General features: G+C 48.3%; 1 protein-coding gene across 2 annotated transcripts; it reads right to left on the reverse strand.

The window, feature by feature from the left end:
- Positions 1-862: 862 nt before the first annotated feature.
- Positions 863-3,679, reverse strand: PPL1 (PsbP-like protein 1). Of its 2 annotated transcripts, none has more exons than XM_087329891.1 (8): positions 3,528-3,679; positions 3,081-3,141; positions 2,868-2,960; positions 2,111-2,184; positions 1,897-2,019; positions 1,634-1,705; positions 1,441-1,537; positions 863-1,102 (listed from the first exon to the last, which is right to left on the reverse strand). In XM_087329891.1, the coding sequence occupies exons 1-8, from the start codon at positions 3,624-3,626 to the stop codon at positions 1,002-1,004; spliced, it is 720 nt and encodes a 239-aa protein (XP_087186017.1). In that variant the 5' UTR covers positions 3,627-3,679; the 3' UTR covers positions 863-1,001. The 2 variants fall into 2 exon arrangements, with proteins under 2 accessions (XP_087186017.1, XP_087186016.1); XM_087329890.1 differs by having other exon boundaries at positions 2,868-2,966.
- Between the last annotated feature and the right edge of the window lie 21,163 nt (positions 3,680-24,842).

Raw genomic sequence — 24,842 nt, forward strand, 5'->3', positions numbered from 1 at the left:
CTTTTGGAGTTTTTGTATTGATTAGAAATAAAAGATAACGAGATTTCAACTCTAGGCTTTATTAAGATTACTTTAATATATAGGGATTTAACGATATATGTAGTTATTTAAGAAAATGGCATTGGCTTAAAGACATCTTAAAATCTAGTTTGATCTTCGAGGATGGAAAACCAAATAAATATAACCGAGTAAAACCGTGTAAGATACCAAATATTCTCATTATCCAAGCACTTCATATTTTTGACCTTAGATGAACTGATATTCAGGTTATATAATTGGCATATTCGTTCTTTGATACATTTGTACACATCTATATGCCTAAATCCTTAATTGGTGTAAAGAGGTACACATAAATGCCCTCGCACCACAAGAGCACGAGTCAGATAAGAGCCTTATAGTGGGAGTCATCTTCCTACCAAGAGGCATGGTGGGGCTTTCGTCAATTCAGGCCACTTATATTTTTTTCCAGTTAGTTCATGTTTGTGGACAATCCATGGAACAGAAATAGTGAATCTATTTTTTTCCCATGGCAAGAATCAAACAAGTGTGATCCTTGCCATGGCCATGGGCTAGGTCCCATCTCATAGATTGCAATTGATTTATTGTGGACATTAAAAAGAGATAATTATCTATCCCATCTCAGCTTGAACCGAAGAAATTATACTAGATTGATAAGAACCTTGGTGCTCCAAACAAAGATACAAATTATTCACACACACACACACACACACACACACACACACACACACACACACACACAAACGTATGTGCAACAAGCAATAAGATACTCTTGGAACAAAACACAAGTTTGTTTCATCTTTCCTTAAGTGGAACTTTGGAACAAATAAGATACACAAATGAGGATAGAACGATCTGGCACAGTGAAAAATGAAATTATGAATAAGTGTACAGCGATGAATGAAAAATGAAATAAAATAACCGAGATAAGCCAGTCGGCACAAAACACTTTACGAAACCCGTGTTCATCAGGTAAAAGAAACTCAAATGAGTATGGAAAATGAGTCTGCAACTATCCTCAACTTGTCTTTGAGTTTTCCCCATCGCCGCTCATTTGCGCCGGTTGTTAGGGTGTAGAATTTGCCTATATAAGAAATAAGCATTTCAATAAATTCTCAATACAATTGTAAAACAATGTGTTTTTTAAACAAAACTGAAAAATCACTTTCTTTATTAACCATAAAGAAATGGAAATCTAGGAATAAACATCATTTAAAAGATACTGAAGTAGGTAGTGAAAATCTTTCTTGATGGACCACTTTGGATCTTGATTAATTATTCTTTATGAACTTTTGAAAAAGAAAAGGAAAAAAATTCAATTCCTTTTTCATTTTTGAGATAAATATGCAAATCTGACAGGATCCTGTTTCAAATCACAACACGAATGTAGTCATTGAGGATTCCGATAGAAATAAACCATACCATCATAAACAGTCACTGTGCTTAGTGCATGGCGCGTGTAGTTTGATGCTTGGGAAGTGAACTCAAACGTATAATATGTTATTCCATCAGCAATTCTCTGGAGGAGAAAAACAAGAAAGAGGGTTCACGCTAAGAAACTCAGAAAGAAAGAAAACATGGAAACTGTCTGATGCAGAAGACAGAAAGAGCTTACCTCCTTCGCTTCAATCAGCTCAGCTTTCTGTGTAGGAGATGTCAACACTTTCCCAACAAGAATTTTTGCGACCTAAACAACAAAAACACACGGTTATATTTCCACTTGCCTTATTGGTTGGTATCATTCCCTGATTTACCAAAAGCAATCTTTCTACACACACACACACACAATCTATATAGATGTGTACATAAACATACATGAACATACTTACAGTACTGTACGCATATACGTGTATATGTATCATTGTGATAGAACCATACCTCCTCAGGATTTCCAAATTCCTTGATGTCAGTTTTATTTGTCTCGATGATGTTGATAGAGACGCTCTCAAGCGGTTCAATTACATCCTTGTAAACACAATCTTGTCCTTTCACAGACACTTCCTGCAAACCAACCGCACATTTCTATAGCTTGTTAGAAGCACACAAAGGCAAAGTGAAAACATAACTATAAAATAACTTTATTTGCACACACCTGCCAGCCAAATGGATAGAGGAACTGATATTTGTCGAAATTGTCCAAAACAGCTTGATACCCACTAGGTGCTTCTGCAGCCATTGAGGCAAAGCCACATCACGACTGCATGGAAGCAATGTTACTATAAGCTAAAGAAAAAGAGCAATGATGGCCTAATGGGTTGGGTATATCTTCAAAGGTCTGATCATAGTTAACGAAAATTCCTACATACACATTTGCCAGCTCCTTCCAAAGGAAACTGATCCGTATCAGACACGTCTATTCTGAAGTCTAGATAATCCACATCTATTCAGATAATCCAATCGAAAGTAATCCAATGCCAAAGTCAAGGATACCTATTCATAATTCTATAGATGTCTAGATAATCCACATCTCGGAGGATGTACACCTGATAAAGTACATACACACATACACTGGGATGTGTATACACAGATAGCTAATGGGAGGACAAATAAACCCCATATGTCCTGGAGAAATTACACACACTTCAGAGCTGAACAAAACAGCTATATAATCAATATCTTGATGATTGCTTATAATTCATTGGTTACGTGTCCTACATACTCAACAATATGTAGATCAAGTGAGTAAATATGTTTAAATGCATACGTACATACTTCAAAGGAATTTTGTCGCTATACAGAGATGGGTGACTAATCCACATCCTATCTTGTCTAACAAAAAGAAACACATGCTTTCTCGCCTGCTTGTAATCAATGACCACATAAAGATAGAGCTGTATTTTGGTACTTACTTGCAGCATAAGCGTCTTGGCTCTTGAGCAAAAGAGAAGCTATTGAGAAAGTTCCAATTCCAATGAAGATTTCTCGGCGGCTTCCCTTAACCACTGCATCTACCCAGGAAAGAATCAAAAGGATAAAAAGAAGCTCAAATTTTATAGTAAATAAACATGAACAAGAGGTTTGAAAAGAGATTAAACGAACAGGAAACAAATTAAAAGTTTTACCGGATTCTGTCTGGTTTATGGATGATCTGACCTTAAATGTAGCAGGTCTCCTTCCTGATATCTGCGACAGGAAATTTCCAAACCATATTAAAGCTCTCTCTCTCTCTCTCTCTATATATATATATATATTATATATATATATATTCAGTCAAAATAGTAGAAGGATATCAAGAATATAAAACCACATCCATATGCATGCGTACATCCGCACTGTCCATCCACATTTCCACATTCACATCCGTATGACATCCACAAATCCACAATACACATAGACATAGACATCCGCATCCACATCTACATAATACCTCTCTCCACTCTTAAAATCAGTCTCACATACACATACCAACATATACACATCTCCATACCCACATATACATCCACACCCACTGTCTATCTGTTTTCTCTCCATCTTCATTCTCTCTCTCTCTCTCTCTCTGCCTCTGATACCTCAAGGGCAGACGTGGATGATGGAGCAAAAGGAGCATTCATGTCCAAAGCAGAAGAAGAGGTTGAGGATAAGAAGGTTCTCTGCAGACTCATAGCCATGGCTGCGATGATGATGGTGAGGAGAAAGCAGAAAAATGGCTTTTTATCTTTTCTGGTTTGTGTGTGTCTTCTTATCCATCCATAGGCTAGGCTAGGCTACAAAAGTCTAGACTCTACACACACACACACACACACATTATTTTATATACATGTATGTATAGAAGAGCATATAGCCTATGAGCTCTATCTAGAGATTATATTGATATGTGGTTAGTGATCTGAGTTAATATCGAATCACTCTTTGATCTTGCTTAATAGTCTATTCTATAACACGTTATCAACACGATTATCCTCTACCATAACAATTAATTATTCTCTTATACAAATCGACCTTATTGTTACCATAATGCTTATTCCTGTCACTTGCATTCGATGGGTCCAATTATACGACTTGGATGGTTCATGTTGAAGACCATCTCACAACGAAATATCTCCTTTATATGGTAAGTGATCATTTTAATGATGTTGAGAACTCAAAATGCTAGGAAGAAGGGAGTGGAAGCGTTCTTCTGAATCATCATTCATCGCCTTGAGCTAAGCCTTCAAAATCAATACTTCTGCATCAAGAATCCATCAACTCTCTAGATGCAACTGAAAGCCCATTTTGATCATCAACAAACAGTTCTCGGCCCCAACACTTTGCATGAATGGAATCAACTTTGTTTTCAAGATTTCAAGACAGTTGCTTAATATAATTCCTCACTATTTGGTATTGTTTCTAAACTTAAAATTTGTGGTCATGACAACCTTGTTCAAGGGGTGAATCTAATCAACAAAACGTTAACTACTTTTTATCCCTCAAACTTTAACCTTTCTGAACAATATTGTAATCGTGATTTTAAAACCTATGCTGAACTTTTATCTACACTTATTGTCGCTGAGCAACACCACCAAGTTCTCCTAAAGAACGACAAACTTCATCCAGTTAGTCAACCTGTGGCTCCTCTACAATTCAAGGATTTGATGCATGTCGAGAGTAATTATTCTAGACGACAACATTGTCGTCATCACCCATATGCACAGAGTCGAGGAAGAGGAAGAGCAAGAAGAAATCAACAAAGGAATCAATATCCACACAAGTAATGAAGTCAAGCCAATGCATCATCAATCAAAGTCAAGTCAAGATTAGCCTTCTGATGGTGACGACGTTCGATATGTATGCAGAAGTATGTGAGGACCTGTAGGTTATGTGCACAACAAACAACACAGGGAATATGACAGAAGAAATAGATGGAAACGTAGACACAATTTGAAGCTCTAATGGAAGCTCTCGTTATTATTTAACTCTTACACTCTCAGAGACTCAAGATACAAGAAGATCATCGTTACAATGTTAGCCTTGACCTTATATACTCAAACCCTAGCTCAAGGACGTGTTCACACTTAGGATACAAAGTGGATGGAGTCGGCCTTTTATGCCAACACCTTCATCGAATACATGTCTTCCATGTGGTTTATGAGGGCACTAGGCAATTACTTGCCGAACTTCTAAGTTTCATGTTGATCTTTACCAGAAGTATGGCAAGCAAGGTCAAGATAAGAAATCGGAGGCTAATATGGTAGCAGAAACATCAACGATCTCCCCATCAATTCCAATCTTGGAATATAGTTTTATGGATCAACTTTGGAATTCGAGCCCGAAGCTCAAATGATTGATTTGCATACAAGCCATTTTCTTTGTCTTATTGATTGCGCCTCAACACACACTATTCTATGTCATAAAGAATTCTTTCATCATATTAAAGATCAAGCCCCTTTCGAAATCAAGACTATAGTTGGTTCTTGTATTGGACAAGGAAGAGGCCCCACCACTATCCAACTTCCAAGTGGTGTTTTCTTGGAAATACATGATGCTATCTATGCGCCTACTTCGCTAAGAAAACTTCTTGCATATGCAGAGGTGCGACACACAGATACCAACTCATGACATGGGAACAAGATGGAAAGAGACAATGCGAGTTGTCAATCACCTGTCAAATACTACCCAAGTTATTGATGAGTTAGAAGTCTTACCAAATCAATTGTATTGTTTCAACCTTAAAGCCTCGGAGATTTGCATGGCTTCATTTGCGCACTACTCCAATACTTTCTCGAAGGTCAATATTACCGATATAATGGATCCCTGGCATGATCAACTAGGTACCACCTCATGGCATGGGAACAAGATGGAAAGAGACAATGCAAGTTGTCAAGCACCTGTCAAAAACTACCCAAGTTATTGATGAGTTAGAAGTCTTACCAAATCAATTGTATTGTTTCAACCTTAAAGCCCCGGAAATCCGCATGGCTTCATTTGCCCACTACTCCAATATTTGCTCGAAGGTCAATATTACCGATATAATGGATCTCTGGCCTGATTGACTAGGTCATCCTAGCAATACAATGATTAGAAGAATGATCAATAATGTTCTTGAGATCTACCTTTAAAGTTGGAATACTTGAATCATGCTAAAACTCGTTTTTGTGTTCCATGCGTACAAGGAAAGCTAGTGGTTTGTCCTTCCTTGCACAAGGAATTGTATGAGTCACCAAACTTTTTAGAGCGTATACATGGTGATATCCATGGACTAGTGCACCCTCCTTTTGGACCATTTTATTACTTCATGGGAGTCAAAGATGCTTTATCGCGTTTTTCTCACTCCACACTTCTTTCTACTCGCAACATGGCGTTGCCTTGACTCCTCATCCTTATCATCAAGTTGCGCGCTCAATTCCTAGATTTTCCAATTAAGTCAATTCGGATGGGCAAACATTGCCGAGTTTACATCAACAACCTTTATTCGCTATTGCGAATCTATCAGTGTTAATTTTGAAGTTTCAACTCATGTTCACACTCAAAATGGTATGGCTGAATCTTTGATTAAACAAATCCAAGTAATTGTGCGGCTGATTCTTCTCAAATCGAATTTGCCTAATTCAACATAGGGACATGCAATACAACTTCTTCCATTACGGCCGTCTTCATATCATATTTACTCTCCCCATCAACTCGTGACAGGTTTTCCACCCTCTATTTCTCATTTACGAGTTACATTTGGTTGTGTAGTTTATGTTCCGATTTCTCCACATTACCATAGGAAACTTGGTCCTTAACGCCGTCTTGGAATTTATGTGACTTTCAACTCTCCTTCAATCATTCGTTATCTCGAACCTACAACTAGTGATTTATTTACAACTCGCTTTGCCGATTGCCAATTTGATGAATCAACTCGCTTTGCCAATTGCCAATTTGTCGAATTTATAACCAAGCATTTATTTTATTTCCTTTTTCAAGATATTTGCTTTGACCCAAGTAGGTGTCTTCCTAGTTTTCTATAACAAGGTTGCCTATTGGAGGGCCAAGTTTAGGAGTTTCCATTCAGACTCCAATACCCTCTGGTTATTTCTTCTCTATCGATGGGCTCATATAGATCTTTGAAAATCAGAAGATCTTCCATTCTAATCTTCCAGACAGAGTAGTTATGTGAGTTTAGGACTATCATACCTAGAAAGCCACTCACACCTCCTTTCATTATTGCATCTCAAGCTTTGATACCAATTTGTGAGGAAAGGGACCGTAGATATTGAGAAGTATATGTTGAAATATATTAGTACGCATATAAAAAACAACAAAATAGACAGAACACATAGTACACACAATACACAAGATTTACGTGGAAACCCTAAAACGAGGGAAAACCACGGGAACAGATATTCCACTATGTGAATAGAAAATACAGAAGAAAAAATAGATTACAACTCTCTAGTAATAAGTAGAGAATAACAACTTAGGGTTCTTGTCAAGTTTCTCAGAACTGTGCCGCCGTTCTCTCTCCCGCTCTCTCTCTTCTTACTCTTTGTTACAATCTATACAATGCTTCGTTATGTTCTACACTGCTTGCATTATGCTTTCCCTAGTTGTATTTATACTCATACACAGTATGGGCTATTTACAAACATAACTTTCATCATTATTGTTATTAATCTCAGTTGATCAGCCGACTAATCGATTCTGATTTTCCAGTCGACCCGACTAGCCGACTCCCATGTTGACTATCCAGTCGATCTGACTAGTCGACTCCCATGTCGGTCATCTAGTCAACCCGACTAATCGGCCTTCTCCTTGACCTGGAGCATCCATGATGTAGTCAACTCTCTCTATCTCCTTCAGAGCAGTCGACAACCTAGTCAATCCGACTGACCATCTAGTGTTCAACTTGTCTTTCTTTGATTGTCCACTTCTCTCATAGACACTAGAGGAGGGAAATATTCCTAACATGCCGAAAGTCTTTCGAGCCCAGTTTGTGACATATCGCCAAGTTGGCCATGCCATAGTAACAATGATGGCATTTCGGCTACATTCACTGATCCCTCCCAATTGATCACTATGAGTGGGTAAAAGTTATTGTACTTCACGCCATGGCCAATGTGCAGATTTCCTTTTGAAATTTTTCATGACGATTCACTCAATGTCATCTTGTATCTGTCTTCGGCCAACATGTCGGTGGAGATAAGACTCCTCTTCAGATCGAGTACGTGCCGGACTTGGTGCAGGTCATATTTCCATTCCGCAAATGAATGGGTATTTTGCCTATTCTAGCGATTCGACACTCTTGCGCATTGCCGAGTCAGACCGTGCCGGCATTGATCAAATAGTCTGAAAACCATTTTTTGTGGGGCGGGAGGAGGGTCACATGGAAGGTAGCGCCCGAATCGATGAACCCATGTTTGTGCATCTTGTGCACTATATAGGATCTCCCCATTCAATGTGCGTTCTAGTGAAAAGACTTCTCTCGACTGGGATTCGGCAACATGAATCTGGTTGCCAACTGATGACAACTTTGAGTCAGAAGAGCCTACGTTCCACTCGAATTTTTGACTTCTACCCTTTTTGTTCAACAACCAACAGTTGGAAACATTGTGGCATATCTTTCTGCAATGTGTGCAATAGGCATTTGGTGTTCCCCTTCTCGTCTTCAACTGCGGTCGGTCGTTTCTCCTTCTTGGCCTGCTCTTATTTGTGAAGAATAAAGCTCAGCCACAACCGAGCCTTAAACTTAATGAAAGAACAAAACAGAAATGGAGGTTTGTACGTTGACACTAAAGGGACGACACAGAATGTTTACATGGAAAATCTTAATAGGGTAAAACCACGGGAGCTCGAAATCTCCAACTATCACTACAAGAGGAGGGGGTACAATATGAGACTCAGAGGCAATGACCTCGAGCTCTATATCTTCGCCAACCGGCGGTTAGAATAGAAACTGATTTTTCTTCTCTTCCCTCTCTCTCTCTCTCACTATAAAAGAATAATACAACCACACACACAAATACATTTTTGGAGGTGATTGCCCTAGGTCATATTTATACTTATATGACTTTAGGACTATTTATAAATATAGCCTTTACAGGCACACCAAAAACATATTTACAGATATGTCCCTGGATCTGGTTAACACCGGATCCATTCGGATACCTTCTGGTCTAGTCCGGTTCCTTCCTCCGGCATGTCCGATCCGGCTCCTCCGGTTCTCATCCGGATCCCATACGGAGGGACCGAATTCCCAACATGATTGAGTTGTTCCCCTAGAGATGTGTGCTTCGGCATTGCCATTACTGGTCAATTCCCATCAACTTTCTTCGAAGCTCTTCGGACAGTATCGCCCCAATCGCTTCGTCTAGTGTTAGCTTCCACCAGTTGTTAGTGACAGTGTCATGTTGTTATGCTTTCGCGTATGAAATAAGGCAGGACCACGGGGGCCCTGAACCCAGGAGCACAAGAGATGAGAGGGAGAGAGATTCGCAGACAACACAGAGAGACAGAGACGAGAGAACCAATTCCAAATCAGTATAGATTATAGAGCTTGCAATGTTACAATCGGCAAGCCGGTGACAGACCCAACACAGACGAACACACGCACTGAAGTACGTGGTGGAGCCTCTACCGGAAGCACGCAGTGTCACGCTGTTACGCACGTGCGTGTAGAAAAGGCGGGACCACGGGGGTCTTGGACCAAGGAGAGAGAGATGGAGAGAGACAGAGAGAGTTGCAGATACATAGAGAGAAGTTTAAGAGCAAGAAAACAAGAATCCAATTACTAAACTCAATAGCTTACAACTCGAACAGTTACAACCGGCAACCCGGTAATGGGCCCGACACGGGGTCCTACTCACGCACACAGACGACTGCCACACAACTCCAGGAACCAAAAGGGGGAGAGCCTCTGCTTGAAGCACACGGGCTGTCAACGAAACAGAGGCAGCGAACTCCCGACACCCACAGAGACCGACGACCGGAGGAGGAGAAGAGAGAGCTCGGCACTCGGTTCTGCAGCAGCACTTCGTCCTCGCCAACACGCAATATTTTTCCTCCTTCTCCCCTCTCCTTAAATAGTTAAACCGCTTTATTCCTTGTCCCTTTCGACAGAGATACGCACAATCCCTCAATAAATGTATACTACTTAGTATTTACATCAGTTGAGATCCATTTATGAATCATGTACAAAATATCAAAATATCGATTCATGCGCCCATCCGTGTAAGAGCCGGTTCATGCGCCTTTTTCTCCGATTCCGCCTATGCCCGGTTTTCTTCACGACATCCACCCCCACCAAACCGCGCATCCACCGGCATGCGCCAGAGACGGGTAGATACCGAAGAAAACCGGCGTCACTCGTCGTTCTCCGATTCCCCGCCGGGCCCAAACTGATCGTCTTTGTCGCTCCCGCTCACAGGCCCCGGCTCGTCTTCAAACTGCTTCTTGAACGCTTTGATCCGCTTCCAGGCCACCGGCACCGCTAACCGTGTCCCGTCGAGCTCCGCGAGGTGGTACGTGTCGTTGTCGTTCGCGCTCGTCACCGTGTAGGGCCCGAACCATCTCCTAGCGAACTTTCGCACCACCTTGTGCTGATTGTCGAGGCTGCTGTCGTATACCAAGACCCAGTCTCCTTCCTCGATCCTCTTTGGTCGCAAACGTCCTCCGGCCTCCCCTCGAGTTGCCGAATCCGCGCCGCCAGCAACTCCTCCCGGCTCATTTCGTCCTTCCAATCTACTGCCACCCATGAAGAAACCGTCCGTTCCACCGGCATGATCGGCTTCTGTCTGTACATCAGCTCTGCCAGCATAAACCCTGTCACCGAACTGTGCGTAGTTCGGTCCGCCCATAGTGCGTAAGGAAGGAGTCGCGGCCAATTCCTAACCTGCCCTACGCATGCACACACCAACGCCTTTATGATCGGCCCGTGCCCATGTTCCACTTTTCCGTTCGCCTCCGGATTGTACGCCGTAGTGAGGGAGAGTTTGACGCCTAGCCGATCGAACAACTCCTTAAGTTAGCCTCCCGCGCATCCAACTCTCCCCGGTCCGCCACGATCCTCCCGACGCACCCATACCGACACACTACTTCTTCGATCAGGAACTGGCATACCGCCGTGGTTGTCTTGCTTTGCAGTGCACAACCTTCCACCTGGTTCGTTAAGTCTTCCCGTGCAAGCACCAGGTATCGCATCTATCCTACCCCCATCGGCATCGTCACCAAGTCCACCATCCACTTGAAATGGACCGTAGGCGGGTAGGTCGGGTGTAGCTCGTCCCGGTGTCGAACTACGGAGTGCATGTGACAGCTTTCACAAGTCGTTACGAACCGATGCACGTCCTAATACAGCCCCGGCCACCAGTACTTCTCCTTCAGCTTCTCGAACATGGCCCACGTTCCGCGGTGCCCGGCCCAGGGACTTTCGTGAAATGCCGCCAGTAGTTCCTCCTGTTCTTCTTTCTTTGTCGCTACTCGGAGAGGGATGTCGTTTCTCTTCTTTGGGTGCCTCCATATGCACTTGTCCCGCAGGAAGAATCGGTACGCCTTCTTCCGTACCCGGATCGCCTCTTCTCTCGTCCATGCTACGTCCGGCGTCATCGTCCGTAGGAACCTCCCAATCTGGAGCCACTCCCCGTCGTACCTGCTTTCGTCAAATTCGTTAAGCGCCGGAGTGTCCCTTTCCCTCGTTGCTACGTTAGCCGACCCGAAGAAGTCCTTGCCAACTTCTTCGTCATCCGAAACCATGCCGTCTTCGTCGTTGAACCTTGCTCTTGAAAGCATGTCGGCCATGGCGTTATCCTTTCCGGAGATGTGCCGTATCTCCGGGTTCAGGGACTTAATGTACGCTATCCACTGGAGCATTGCTAGGTCCGGCGTCGTGTATCCGAAAACCATGCCGAGTATCGGCAGGCAGTCCGTCTCGATGATCACCTCCGTCCCGATAAGATAATCCTTGTCGGCCTTGACTGCCGAAACGACACCCCAAAGCTCGCGCTTAACTTGGGCGTATCCTCGCTGCCGCTCGCTCAATACCTTTGCCCCGAACGGATCGGGAATCGTACGTTGTCCTCGTCCTCCTGACTAATTACCCACCCGATCCTGGTTGGGTTGGTGTCCACTGTCACGTAGATGGGAACATCCTTGCCGTAAACCGCTTTACGGAGAGCCGACGCTACCGTAAGCGCCTCCTTTAGTCTCTGTACCGACTCCGTGTGCTCCGTCCTCCACTCAAAGTTACGCCCCTTTTTCAATAGTCCGTAGAGGGGTTCCGCGACATGTGCGTAGTGCGGGATCCAAATGTGGTAGAACGCGCATGCTCCCAAGAATCTGCGGACCTCCGTGACCGAATTGCAGTCATGCTTCATTGCGGAGATGGCTTCCACCTTGGCCGGAGAAGGTTTCCGACCGTATGGTCCGCATAGGTGCCCGACGACCATGATCTCTGATTGCCCGAAGGCCGACTTTTCCCCGGAGAAGGTGAGCCTCGCGCCTTCTAGTCTCTGCAGCACCTTCTCACAGTCATCGATGTGAGACACCACGAAATTTCGACATTCGTCCGGCCCGATTGCCTCGTCCTTTTTCTCCACCGGGCATCCCCTGATCGAGATGTCGTCTAAGAATGGCATGGTGATGTCCGGGATACAATCCCTGAGCACTTTTTTCATCGCGTTCACCATGTGAGCCACTGAGTTCGTCCCTCCTTGTGGCAGGGTACACATCCGCACTAGGCCGAGAGGAGTCCACATCGTCGTAATGTCTCTGCTCTCCACGGCTAGTTGGAACTGATCGTACCCCAAGTACAGATCACCGACAGAGTAAATCGACCTTCCGGCGAAGGCCTCCGCGAACTCGTCTATGGTCGGTCCGATTCCTGCATTACGGATGGTCACCTTGTTGACTGGTTGCAGGTCCTGAATGAAGCGCAGCGGGCCATTCTTCTTCGGCACCGTAAACCACCGATTCGAATACGGGGCACTCGACGGTTCGAGGATGCCCATCTCCACCTTTTGCTTCAAAAGCTCCATCAACTTCGGGATGTGAGCTCTCGGCATTGGAATCGGTTTGAGATTCCACGGTACATGCGGTACCGTGAAGATCACCATCGGTTCGACGATCGTCGGGTCCACGCACCCGATCTCCTCCGGCGAGAACGCGAAGGCTTTCCCATGCCTTCCGAGCATTCTCCGAAACCTGTCCTCCTCCGCCGGTAGTAGAAAGCCGCCCCCACCAACCTTGAGCTCCCGTAGTGTTATGTCGGTGAACCGGTGCCCTATGCTAGCCGGATTCCGTAAACTTGGGTCCGGCGCAACCCTTTTTATCCGCTCCTCGCTGCCCTCCGGCAAGGGTGTCGCTACTGGCCTCACCTTCCGGTTCACGGTCTTGTACTTTGTATCCACGCGGGCCGTCCGATCCAACCCGATCCTTTCCCCGAAGTCCACGATGACTTCGTACATTCCCATTGACCCTACTGGAACGGTCCGGTCTTCTCTAAGGTCTTCACCGATCACCTTTCGTAGTTCGCCCAAGGTGTCGTCAAAAGAGATCGCCTCCACGACGCCGCTGATGTCTTCGTCGGGGAAGAGAACTCCGCATCCCCTGAGCCGCTCCTCCACTCGTTTCCTCTCCCAGACGCTAACTCCGGTTATAGTACAACCCCCGTTTTCGGAGAACCAAAACTTCCTATCTACTGTACATGTGTGGGGTTCTTCCGGTATGTCCGGACTACCGTGGCCCCACGCCTTGATAGCCCTCTCTAAACATCCCCTCGGCTCCCGCTGCCAAGGGTCTTGCAGTTCCTCTCATGGTTCGGTCGTACGGTCATGAATTGGACGGAATGCCGACTGTCCTAGCTCTTGACGCGCGCATACGCCGGACCGTTGTCCAGCACTTTCGTTTCCATGCGCGCTGCCGTAATGTATGGTTCTCCGAGAATCATCGGGTGCGAGGATGTTTCCTGCATGAAGAAATGTTGATCTATCTCGACGTCACCGACCTTTACGCATATATTCGGGCACGCCCCATGCAGCTCCTCCGTAGCACGCATCGCCGCGCGTATCTTCCACCCGTGCTTGATGTTGATCGGCCATTTACCTCTCTTGTAGAAATCCATGGACATCAGGTTGATTTCGGACCCATGGTCTACCAAGGCCACCACCGGTTCCGGAACGTCGCCGATCCGCACAGGGGTTTCCGTAGTTGCCCTGGCCTAGTGCGGCTTCGCGTAGTGGCTTTCCGCCAACTCGTCTTCTAGGGCCGCGTCCTCTATGTGCGTCGTTCGCACTTCCACCGGCTTCTCCGGCTCTAGCTCTATCGACAACCTTTTCCTCTTCACCAAGTCTACGATGGAGTCATGGAACTCCTTCTTTGCGATCCCGAGCACTTCCCTCAGCGACAACTCCACTTTGTTGTCGAGGATACGTTCCTCCAGGACCTTTCGTAGGTCTGTGGTCCTTTCGATTTCGGTGCTCAATCGAAACCCCGCCTGCTTCTTCCCGTCTGGTGCACATGGGTTGCCGGCATTGGTCGGTTTCGGTCCGAACCGGGTCTCATACCTCTGCGGGGGACCCACCCGCCGGCCTTTCCTGCCCGTTTGTCTTCCACCAGAACCTCGTAGTTCTGGCAAGCGGCTTCTACGAAGCCCGTTTCCTCTTCGACCGGATCGTCCCATCCGGTGACCTCATGGACCCGTTGTTCCACGCGGTCCGCCTCTTCCTTCTTAAACCGAACTCCGGAGAAGCCTTCTAGCACTAGCGGCCAGAATCCAGAGTCCTTCACCTTTCGGGACTCGTCACCCCCGACCCGAATTCCCGCTGACACTGAGTAGTTAACGGCTTCAATGTGCCGTGCCACGGCCTCTTCCATCAACCTCTTCATTCCGCCGCGCCCTGTATTTAGTTCTAGGGCTCTCCGGGTCTCACTCGCGTGCACCCGCCCGTTCTAGAGGTACACCACATTGGTCCTGAGCGCGTCGGCGAAATCCGCGCAATCCTTCTGAATGTGACCGATCGTGTTACACCACATGCACCGCTGCCCAACCGGCGGCCTCCGGTTGTGAGGTTGTTCGCCGTTGTCTCTCTGAGCCTGTGCAATCTGCAGGTCGCGCACCATTTGTGTCAGCTCCTCCAGAGCCGCTCCTCCGGATGGGCCTCTAACCATGTCATTCTATGCCGACCCCGACTCTAGCCAAATTCCGGTCTCTTCCTGCCTACCGGCCGGCACCGATACCGGCTCCTCGAGCCTCCTCCCCGGGGCCGGCCCTGACCCCGACGAGCTTCCGTCGCTCCAATCGCGCCGTTTGTCAAAACGGCTGTAGACCCGTTTTACCACGGCCCAGTCTGTCGTGAGCCCTTCGTATGTTTCCGATAGGGGGCCCACCTTTTCCCTATCGAGCACGTCCACCGATTTGACAAACAGTAGTACTCGACTCGTTCCGAGCACGGTCCGGTCCAGCGTCGACAGCCGCGCAAACCGTTTTTCGAACTCCTGGAGGAGCGCCAACGTGTTCCTCCCTTTTCTGGGGCTTTCCACCCACGTCATGAAGTTCCGCCTTGACAGCTGAAGCGAGTCATCAAACCCGTACTTCTCGAGGAGCTGCAGCTCGAACCCCTCCCAAGTGTGGCATCCGGCCAACACCTCGAGCACCTCCGCGTGGATGCTCGGCGTCACCACCCGAGGGAATCCAAACAACCTCCTGTCCACTGGGATATCCCTCATGATCATTTTGGCCCGGTAAGCCTCCAAATAACTTGTGGCGTCTTTCCCTCTGAACCAGCCTATAGTGCCGACGATCGATTCAATGGCTCTATCGAGGGTACCCGTCCCCTCGCGAGCACTTACCAGCCGGTCGACGGCTACCACCATTGCCTCTGCTAGCTCTGATCCCCTCATCTTGTGACTCCTTTCCCACCTGTTCACGTTGGGTTCACCAATGATGTCGCGCTATTACGCGCGTGCGTGTAGAAAAGGCGGGACCACAGGGGTCTTGGACCAAGGAGAGAGAGATGGAGAGAGAGAGAGAGAGTTGTAGATACACAGAGAGAAGTTTAAGAGCAAGAAAATAGGAATCCAATTACTAAACTCAATAACTTACAACTCGAACAGTTACGACCGGCAACCCGGTAATGGGCCCGACACGGGGTCCTACTCACGCACACAGACGACTGCCACACAACTCCAGGAACCAAAAGGGGGAGAGCCTCTGCTTGAAGCACAGGGGCTGTCAACAAAGCAGAGGCAGCGAACTCCCGACACCCACAGAGACCGACGACCGGAGGAGGAGAAGAGAGAGCTCGGCACTCGGTTCTGCAGCAGCACTTCGTCCTCGCCAACGCGCGATATTTTTCCCCCTTCTCCCCTCTCCTTAAATAGTTAAACCACTTTATTCCCTGTCCCTTTCGACAGAGATACGCACAATCCCTCAATAAATGTATACTACTTAGTATTTACATCAGCCGAGATCCATTTATGAATCATGTACAAAATATCAAAATATCGATTCATGCGCCCATCCGTGTAAGAGCCGGTTCATGCGCCTTTTTCTCCGATTCCGCCTATGCCCGGTTTTCTTCACGACAGCGGGCTTTCACGCAGCAGAGGCAGCCAATCTGACCCAAAATCCCTGCAGAAACAACAACGATGGTGGAGAAGAGAGCTCGGTTGCCAGTCCGATAACACTTCGTCCTCACATAAACGCGCGATCCCTCACTCAACCCTTTTCCTCTCCTTTTATTGCACAAGAAGAGAGAGCCGTTACAGACTGTTACATCACTTTTATTCTCTGTCCTAGCGGACAAAGATCCTCTTCGATTCCCTACCTAACTGAATTCATGCTACCTAGGATATTTACATCGCCTACCTGTACTTAACTATGTGAATACATCAAAACATGTGTCCATGTGTAAGGGCCAGTTTACGCACACTATCCACCGATTCCTCCTAGGGACGGTTTTCTCTACGACATCCGCCCCCACCTAACTGCACATCCTCCGGTATGTGCTAGAATAGACTTCTACCAGAGAAGACCAGCCCACGATTATCTTTCGCTTTCCGGTTCGCCACCTGCTCCGAACCGGTCATCGTCGCCATCCATGCTCCCTGGGTCCGGTTCGTCCTCGTGCCGCTTCTTGAATGCTTTGATCCTCTTCCCGGCCACCGGCACAACTATTATTGTTCTGTCGAGCTCCGCGAGGTGGTAGGTGTGGTTGTCGTTAGCGCTTTTCACCGCGTAAGGCCCGAACCACTTCCTCGCAAATTTCCGCATTGCCTTGTGCTAGTTGTCGAGGCTGCTGTCGTAGACCAAAACCCAATCGCCTTCCTCGATTTTCCTTGGTCATAGTCGGTGAGCCCAGTCGAATCGCCCCTTATTCTTTGTCCTTGCTGCACATAGCTTCGCCGTTGCTCGTTCCACGTCCTCCGGTCTTCGCTCGAGCTGTTGTATTCGCACCGTTAACAGCTTCTCCCGGCTCATCTCATCTCTCCATCGGCGGTGGCCCACGAGGAGATCGTTCGCTCCATCGACTTGATCGACTTCTGCCCGTACATCAGCTCCGCTGACATGATCCCGGTTACCGAACTGTGCGTAGTTCGGTCTGCCCACAATGCGTAGGGTAGGAGCCGCGACCAATTCCCGACTTGGCCTCCGCAGGCCCGTACCAACGCCTTTACGATCGGCCCGTGTCCGCGTTCCACCTTCCCGTTTGCCTCCGGATTGTATGCCGTAGTGAGTGAGAGTTTAACCCCTAACTGTTCAAACAACTCTTCAGCCTCTTGTGCATCCAGTTCTCCACGGTCTCCTACAATCTTCCCTACGCACCCGTACCGACATACCACCTCCTCGATTAGGAACCGGCACACGGTCGTGGTCGTTTTGTTTGGTAATGCTCGGCCCTCCACCTGGTTCGTCAGATCCTCTCCTGCCAGCACCAGGTATCGCATTTGCCCCACTCCCATCGGCATCATCACCAAATCCACCATCCACTTGAGGTGGATGGTCGGCGGGTAAGTCGGGTGCAGCTCATCTCGATGTTGGACTATGGAATGCATCTGACAACTTTCGCAAGTCGTTACGAACCGATGCACGTCCCGGTATAGTCGCAGCCACCAGTACTTCTCCTTCAGCTTTTCGAACGTGGCCCATGTCCCCTGGTGTCCGGCCCAAGGGCTCTCGTGGTACGCCATCAACAATGCTTCCTGCTCCTCCTTCCTCGCCACCACCCGGAGCGGGACGCCGTCTCGCTTCTTCGGGTGCTTCCATACGCTCCCGTCCCGTAGCAAGAATCGGTACGCTTTCTTCCGGATCCGGTTAGCCTCTTCCCTTGTCCACGCCGCTCCCGGCGTCATCGTCTTCAGGAACCCACCGATCTAGAGCCACTCCCCGTCGTACTTGCTCTCGTCGAACTCGTTAAGCACCGGAGTGCTGCTCCCAGCCCTCGCCACTATGCGAGCCGACTCGAAGAAGTCCTCACCAACTTCTTCATTCTCCGAAACCATGCCGTCTTCGTCATCGAACTGTGCTCTTGAAAGCATATCGGCCCTGATGTTGTCCTTACCGGACATGTGTCGTATCTCCGGATTTAGAGACTTGAGGTACGCGATCCACCTGAGCATTGTCAAGTCCGGAGTCGTGCATCCGGAAACCATACCGAGAATCGGTAGGCAGTCCGTCTCGATTATTACTTCCTTCCCGATTAGATAGTCCTTGTCGGCCTTGACTGCCGAAAAGATACCCCACAGTTTGCGCTTGACTTGGGCGTATCCTCGTTGTCGCTCGCTCAATACTTTCGCCCCAAACCGAATCGGGAACCTCGTGCCGGCTTCGTCCTCCTGGTTAACCACCCATCCTATCCCGGTCGGGCTCGTGTCTACCATAACGTAAATTGGGACGTCCTTGCCGTAAACCGCTTTTCGGAGTGCTGATGCCGCGGCAAGTGCTTCTTTCATTTTCCGGACCAACTCTGCATGCTCCCCGCTCCACTCAAACTTGCACCCTTTCTTCAACAACCCGTAGAGTGGCTCCACAATATGGGCGTAATGCAGGATCCAAATGTGATAGAATGCGCAAGCTCCCAAGAACCTCCGGACTTCTATAACCGACCTGTAGTCTTCCTTCATCACAGAGATGGCTTCCACCTTAGCCGAGGACGGTTTCCTACCCTAAGGCCCGCATAGGTGTCCGATGACCATGATTTCCGACTGTTCGAAAGCAGACTTCTCCCCGGAGAAGGTGAGCCACACCCCTTCGAGCTTCTGTACCACCTTCTCGTAGTCTCCGATGTGGTTCGGGACGAATCTCCGACACCCATCCGGTCCGACCGTTTCGTCCTTATCCTCCACCGGACATCCCTTTATTGGAATGTCATCTAAAAACGGCATGGTAATGTCCGGGATGCAGTCCCTTAGCACCTTATTCTTCGCGTTCACCATGTGCGCTACCGAGTTTGTCCCTCCTTGCAGAAGGGTACACATCCGCACTAGGCCGAGAGGAGTCCACATCGTCGTAATATCCCTGGTCTCTACGGCTAGTTGGAATTGGTCGTACCCCGAGTACAGATCTCCGACTGAGTAAATTGACCTTCAGGCGAAGGCCTCCGCGAACTCGTCAATGGTTGGCTCGATCCCTGCATTCCAAATGGTTACCTTGTTGACCGGTTGTAGGTCCTAAATAAAGCGCAACTTGTCGTTCTTCTTAGGCACGGTGAACCACCGATTCGAGTATGGGGCACTCGACGGTTCGAGGATGCCCATCTCCACCTTATGCTTCAGCAGCTCCATCAGCTTCGAGATGTGAGCTCTGGGTACTGGAATTGGTTTGAGATTCCACGGCACATGCGGTACCGTAAAAATAACCATCGGCTCAACAACCGTCGGGTCCACGCACCCGATCTCTTCCAGCGAGAATGCGAAGGCCTTCCCGTGCCTCCCGAGCATTCTCCGAAACCGTTCTTCCTCCACCCCCACCAACCTTGAGCTCTTGTAGCGTTGTGTTGGTGAACCGATGTCCTATGCCGGCCGGATCCCGTAGACTTGGGTCCGACACGACCCCTCTCATCTGTAACCCACTACCCTCCGGCAAGGGTGCCACGACTGGCCTCACATTTCGGTCCACAGTCTTGTACCTCGTATCCACGCAAGCCGTCCGGTCCGACTTGACCCTTTCCCTGAAGTCGGAAATGACTTCGTACATTCCCACCGAGCTAACCGGAATCATCTGGTCTTCTCTGAGGCCTTCTTCGATCACCTTCCCCATTTCCTTGAGGGTGTCGTCAAAAGAGACCGCCTCCACAGCGCCACTAATTTCCTCATCGGGGGCGAGGACCCCACGCGTTCTAAGTCGTTCCTCTGCCCGTTTCTTCTCCTGGCCAATGATGTCGGCTATCGTACAACCTCCGCTATCGAAGAACCAAAACTTCCTACCTATGGTACAAGTGTGGGGATCCTCCGGGGTGCCCGGACTATCGCGGCCCCACGCCTCGATAGCCCCCTCAAAAAATCCCCTCGTTCGTCGCTGCCGAGGGTTTCACGGTTCCGCTCATGGTTCGGTCGCTCGGTCAGGAATTGACCGTTATCCAACACCCTTGTCTCCATATGCGCCGCCGTAATGTATGGCTCGCCAAGTATCACCGGGTGCGAGGACGTCTCCTGCACGAAAAAGTGTTGATCGATCTCGACGTCACCGATCTTGACGCGTACATTCGGGCACGCCCCGTGCAGCTCCTCCATAGCGCGAGTCGCCGCGCGTATTTTCCATCCGTGCTTGGTGTTGATCAGCCACTTCCCCTTGTTATAGAAATCCATGGACATTAGGTTGATCTCCGATCCGTGGTCTATCAATGCCACCACCGGCTCCTGGACATCCCCGATCCGAACAGGGGTCTCCATAGTGGCTCTGGCCCAGTGCGACCTCGAATAGTGGCTTTCCACCAACTTGTCTTCCAAGGCCATGTCTTCCAGATGCATGGTTCGCACCTCCACCAGCTTCTCCGGTTCCGGCTCTGTCGAGAGTCGTTTATGCTTCACCAAGTCCACAATGGAATCGTGGAACTCCTTCTTGGCAATCCTGAGCACTTCCCTCAGCGACAGCTCCACCTTGCTGTCGAGGATCCACTCTTCGAGGACCTTCTACAGGTCCGTTGACCTCTCAATCTTCGTGCTCAGCTGGTAACCGGCCCGCTTCGTTTTGTCCGGTGCGCCGGGGTTACCAGCATTGTTTTGCTTCTGCCTGAACCGGGTCTCGTACCGCTATGAGGGCCCGGCACCTCCGGCCTTTCCCGCGCGCTTGTCCTCTACCAGAACCTCATAGTTCTAGCATGCGGCTTCCACGAGACCGGTCTTCTCCTCGACCGGATCGTCCCATCCAGTGACCTCCCGGATCCACTGCTCCGCTCGATCCGCTTCTTCCCTCTTTAGTCGTGCGTCGGAGAGGCCTTCTAGCACCAAGGGCTAGAAGCTAGAGTCTTTCGTTTTCCGGTCTTCATTACCTCCTATCCGGATTTCGGCCGATGCCAAATAATGGACGGCCTCTGCATGGTGCGCCTCCGCTTCTTCCATTAGCCTCTTCATTCCTCCCCGTCCAATATTAAGCTCCAGGGCTCTTCGGGTCTCGCTAGCGTGCACCCTCCCGTTCCATAGGTACATCACATTAGCCCTTATTGCTTCTGCGAAGTCCACGCAATCCTTCCGGACGTGACCAACCGCGTCACACCACAAGCATCGATTCCCACCCGAAGTCCTTCGGTCGCGAGGCTGCTCTCCGCCTTCCCTCCTTGCTTGTGCAATCTGGAGGTCTCGTACCATCTGCGTCAGTTCTTCCAGAGCCGCTCTGCGGGGATGGGTCCTTGACCACGCCAAACGAGCCTGTCTCAAGCCAATCCCGGGTTTCCTCCTTGCGCGCCAGCGGGGGTCCCTCGAGGTTTCTTGCCGCAACCGCTCCTGCCCCCAACGAGCCCTTGTCGACCCACTCACGTCATTTGTCGAAACGGTCACAAACCCCTTTTACCACGGCCCAATCAGTCATCAACCCATCGTTCGTCTCCAGCAGGAGACCCACTTGGTCCCGATCCCGCACGTCCACAACTTTGACGAATAACAGGACGCGGCTCCTGTCCAGTACGGTCTTGTACAGTGCCGAAAGACATTCGAAGCGTTCCTCGAACTCCCGGAGGAGCGCCGACGCATTCCTCCCCTTTCCTGGGGTCTTTACCCAATCCATAAAGTCCCTCTTCGATAACCGAAGCGTGTCATCAAGCCCGTACCGCTCGAGGAGCCGCGCTTCGAATTCCCCCCCAGGTCCGGCATCCAGCCTGTACCTCGAGCACCTCTGTGTAAATGCCCGGTGTCGCTAGCTGGGGAAACCTAGCCAGACGCCTCGCCTCCGGGATGTCCCTCATCACCATTTTGGCCCGGTAAGCCACCAAATAACTCGTGGCGTCCTTCCCATCGAACTGGCCTATTGTGCCGACAATTGCTTCAATGGCCCTGTCGAGGGCGCTCGTGCCCTCGCGAGCACTTACTATCCGATCGACTGTTGCCGCCATGGCTTCGGCGAGCTCTAATCCCCTCATTTTCGATTCCTCTGCCACCTTGTTTCACGTTGGGTTCACCAAATTAATGTCGTGTTGTTACGTTTTCACGTATGAAATAAGGCGGGACCGCGGGGGCCCTAAACCGAGGAGCGCGAGAGATGAGAGGGAGAGAGATTCGCAGACAACACAGAGAGACAGAGACAAGAGAATCAATTCCAAATCAGTATAGATTACAGAGCTTGCAATGTTACAACCGGCAAGCCGGTGACAGACTCAACACAGACGAACACGCGAAGTACGTGGTGGAGCCTCTACCGGAAGCACGCGGGCTTTCACGCAGCAGAGGCAGCCAACCTAACTCAAAATCCTTGCAAAAACAACAACGATGGTGGAGGAGAGAGCTCGGTTCCCAGTCCGACAACACTTCGTCCTCACATAAATGCGCGATCCCTCACTCAACCCTTTTCCTCTCCTTTTATAGCACAAGGAGAGAGAGCCGTTATAGACTGTTACATCACTTTTATTCTCTGTCCTAGCGGACAGAGATCCTCTTCGATTCCCTACCTAACTAAATTCGTGCTACCTAGGATATTTACATCGCCTACCTGTACTTAACTATGTGAATACATCAAAACATGTGCCCGTGTGTAAGGGCCGGTTTACGTACACTATCCACCAATTCCTCATAGGGACGGTTTTCTCCACGACAACGGTTATACATAAGACTTCCCAACTTGTCAAGAGGCTCGAAAGGAGTGCAAGTTCTTTGACTTCTTCTTTGAAGTTCAAGCCTTGGGCATAGAATCTGTCAACGCCCTATTGAAGGTGTTGATATGGGAGGTTGTTGGCTCTGTCTCCCTCATCTTCCAATTGAATAGTTGCCGAATCAAGATGAGTTTTTGTTGAGAAACGGATCGTCAATCCACAAGAGAAGGAATATGCTGAAATACACAACTCTAAAACATAGAAAACAGTGTACACAGATTTAACGTGGAAAACCCTAAAATGGGAGAAAACCACAGAGAACGGAGCTTCACTATACAATGGATATACAACAGCAAGATCCGAGTACAACACTCACCACACAAAGTGTAAACAGCCTTTGAGGGCTCTTGACATATGCTATTACTAAACATAGCTATGGCACCACCCACTCACCCACACTCTCTTCTTTGTCACGCTATACTACATAGGCGCACAGATTCACCTGTTCTACTACATGTAAACCACACTAAACATTGTTTGCCCTAGGTATATTTATACTAATACATCGTATTGGCTATTTACAAATGTAGCCCCTACCACACATCATTACTATTATTATCTATAATAATAAGTAGCCATCAGCCGAATCAAATGTCGACTGTCCAATTGATCCGACTAGTCGGCCTAGTCATCGACCATCCGGTTGGCCTAACTAGTCAATCGTGTCTTCGAACTGGATCTCCTTTTTGTGAACTCACCCAATTGACTCTCGCAGTCGACTTTCTCGCAGTCGACTCTTCAACCATCGGCACTCGGCCCGAACAGTCGGCTCCTCCTAGACTTCGACGGTTGGCTCTCTCCGAGCAGTCGGCTCCTCCCTCTGGAGGGACATATTCCTAACAAACTCCCCCTTCACTCTTGTTGGGAGAAGTCCGTTATTCCTGTCCTTTGTCGACAAACTCTGAGTTGGTCCATTGGTAGGTTCTTTGTCACCATGTCAGATCCAATTTCGTCAGTATGGATCTTCACGAGGGTAAACTCTCCTCCTTCTTCGACTTTCTCTTGCAGCCAAGGATACCTCCTCTGTATGTGCTTGGACCGGGAGTGGTATGCAACATTCTTGGCTAGATCTATGGCACTCTAGCTATCACAATGAAGCAAGAAATCCATTTGCTTCATTCCCAACTCGCTGTGAAAGTTTCTCATCCAAATCAGCTCCTTGCCAGCTCTACCGCTGCCGTGTACCTTGCTTCTGTGGTCGACAAGGCCATAGATTTCTACAATCATCTTTCTTCGTCATCACTCATTACAATGTTAGGTATTAGCTTATATACTAAGCCCTAACTTATTAAAGAGTTCACACTCAGATGGATACAATTTGGAAGGAGTCATCCTTTTATGCCAACAAACTCCCCCGTAAAAGGACTACTCTTTCTTGCATGTACAAGTGCTGGGGTTATCTCCCCCATAAACCTAGATTACAAATTTAACTAGATCTTATGTTACAAGTTTGTCGGCAAGTAGCCGAGTCGGCAGAGGTATAGTATGAGTGTTGATAAGCTCTTATCTTCTTCTCCTCGTTTGGCTTTCTTCTACTCAGTCTCTTGTCGTAGTCCCATCTTCATCCTTAGCATTTCAAAGCGTTGATCTGGGATTGGCTTCGTCAAGCAATCGGCGATGTTCACCTCGGTGTCGATC

This window comes from Azolla caroliniana, unplaced genomic scaffold, assembly GCF_043228905.1.
Source record: "Azolla caroliniana isolate FFs.n. ecotype wild unplaced genomic scaffold, voAzoCaro1.0.p SCAF_13, whole genome shotgun sequence".
Lineage (NCBI taxonomy): Eukaryota > Viridiplantae > Streptophyta > Polypodiopsida > Salviniales > Salviniaceae > Azolla > Azolla caroliniana.

What these genes read in the sequence shown, in the direction of transcription:
- PPL1 (XM_087329890.1), bottom strand. Translation starts at nt 3,626, where the DNA reads ATGGCTATGAGTCTGCAGAGAACCTTCTTATCCTCAACCTCTTCTTCT. An exon ending in AGCTGATTGAAGCGAAGGAG is followed by an intron (nt 1,538 to 1,633) that starts GTAAGCTCTTTC and finishes TTTCTCCTCCAG; the next exon opens with AGAATTGCTGATGGAATAAC. An exon ending in CACAGTGACTGTTTATGATG is followed by an intron (nt 1,103 to 1,440) that starts GTATGGTTTATT and finishes TTTCTTATATAG; the next exon opens with GCAAATTCTACACCCTAACA.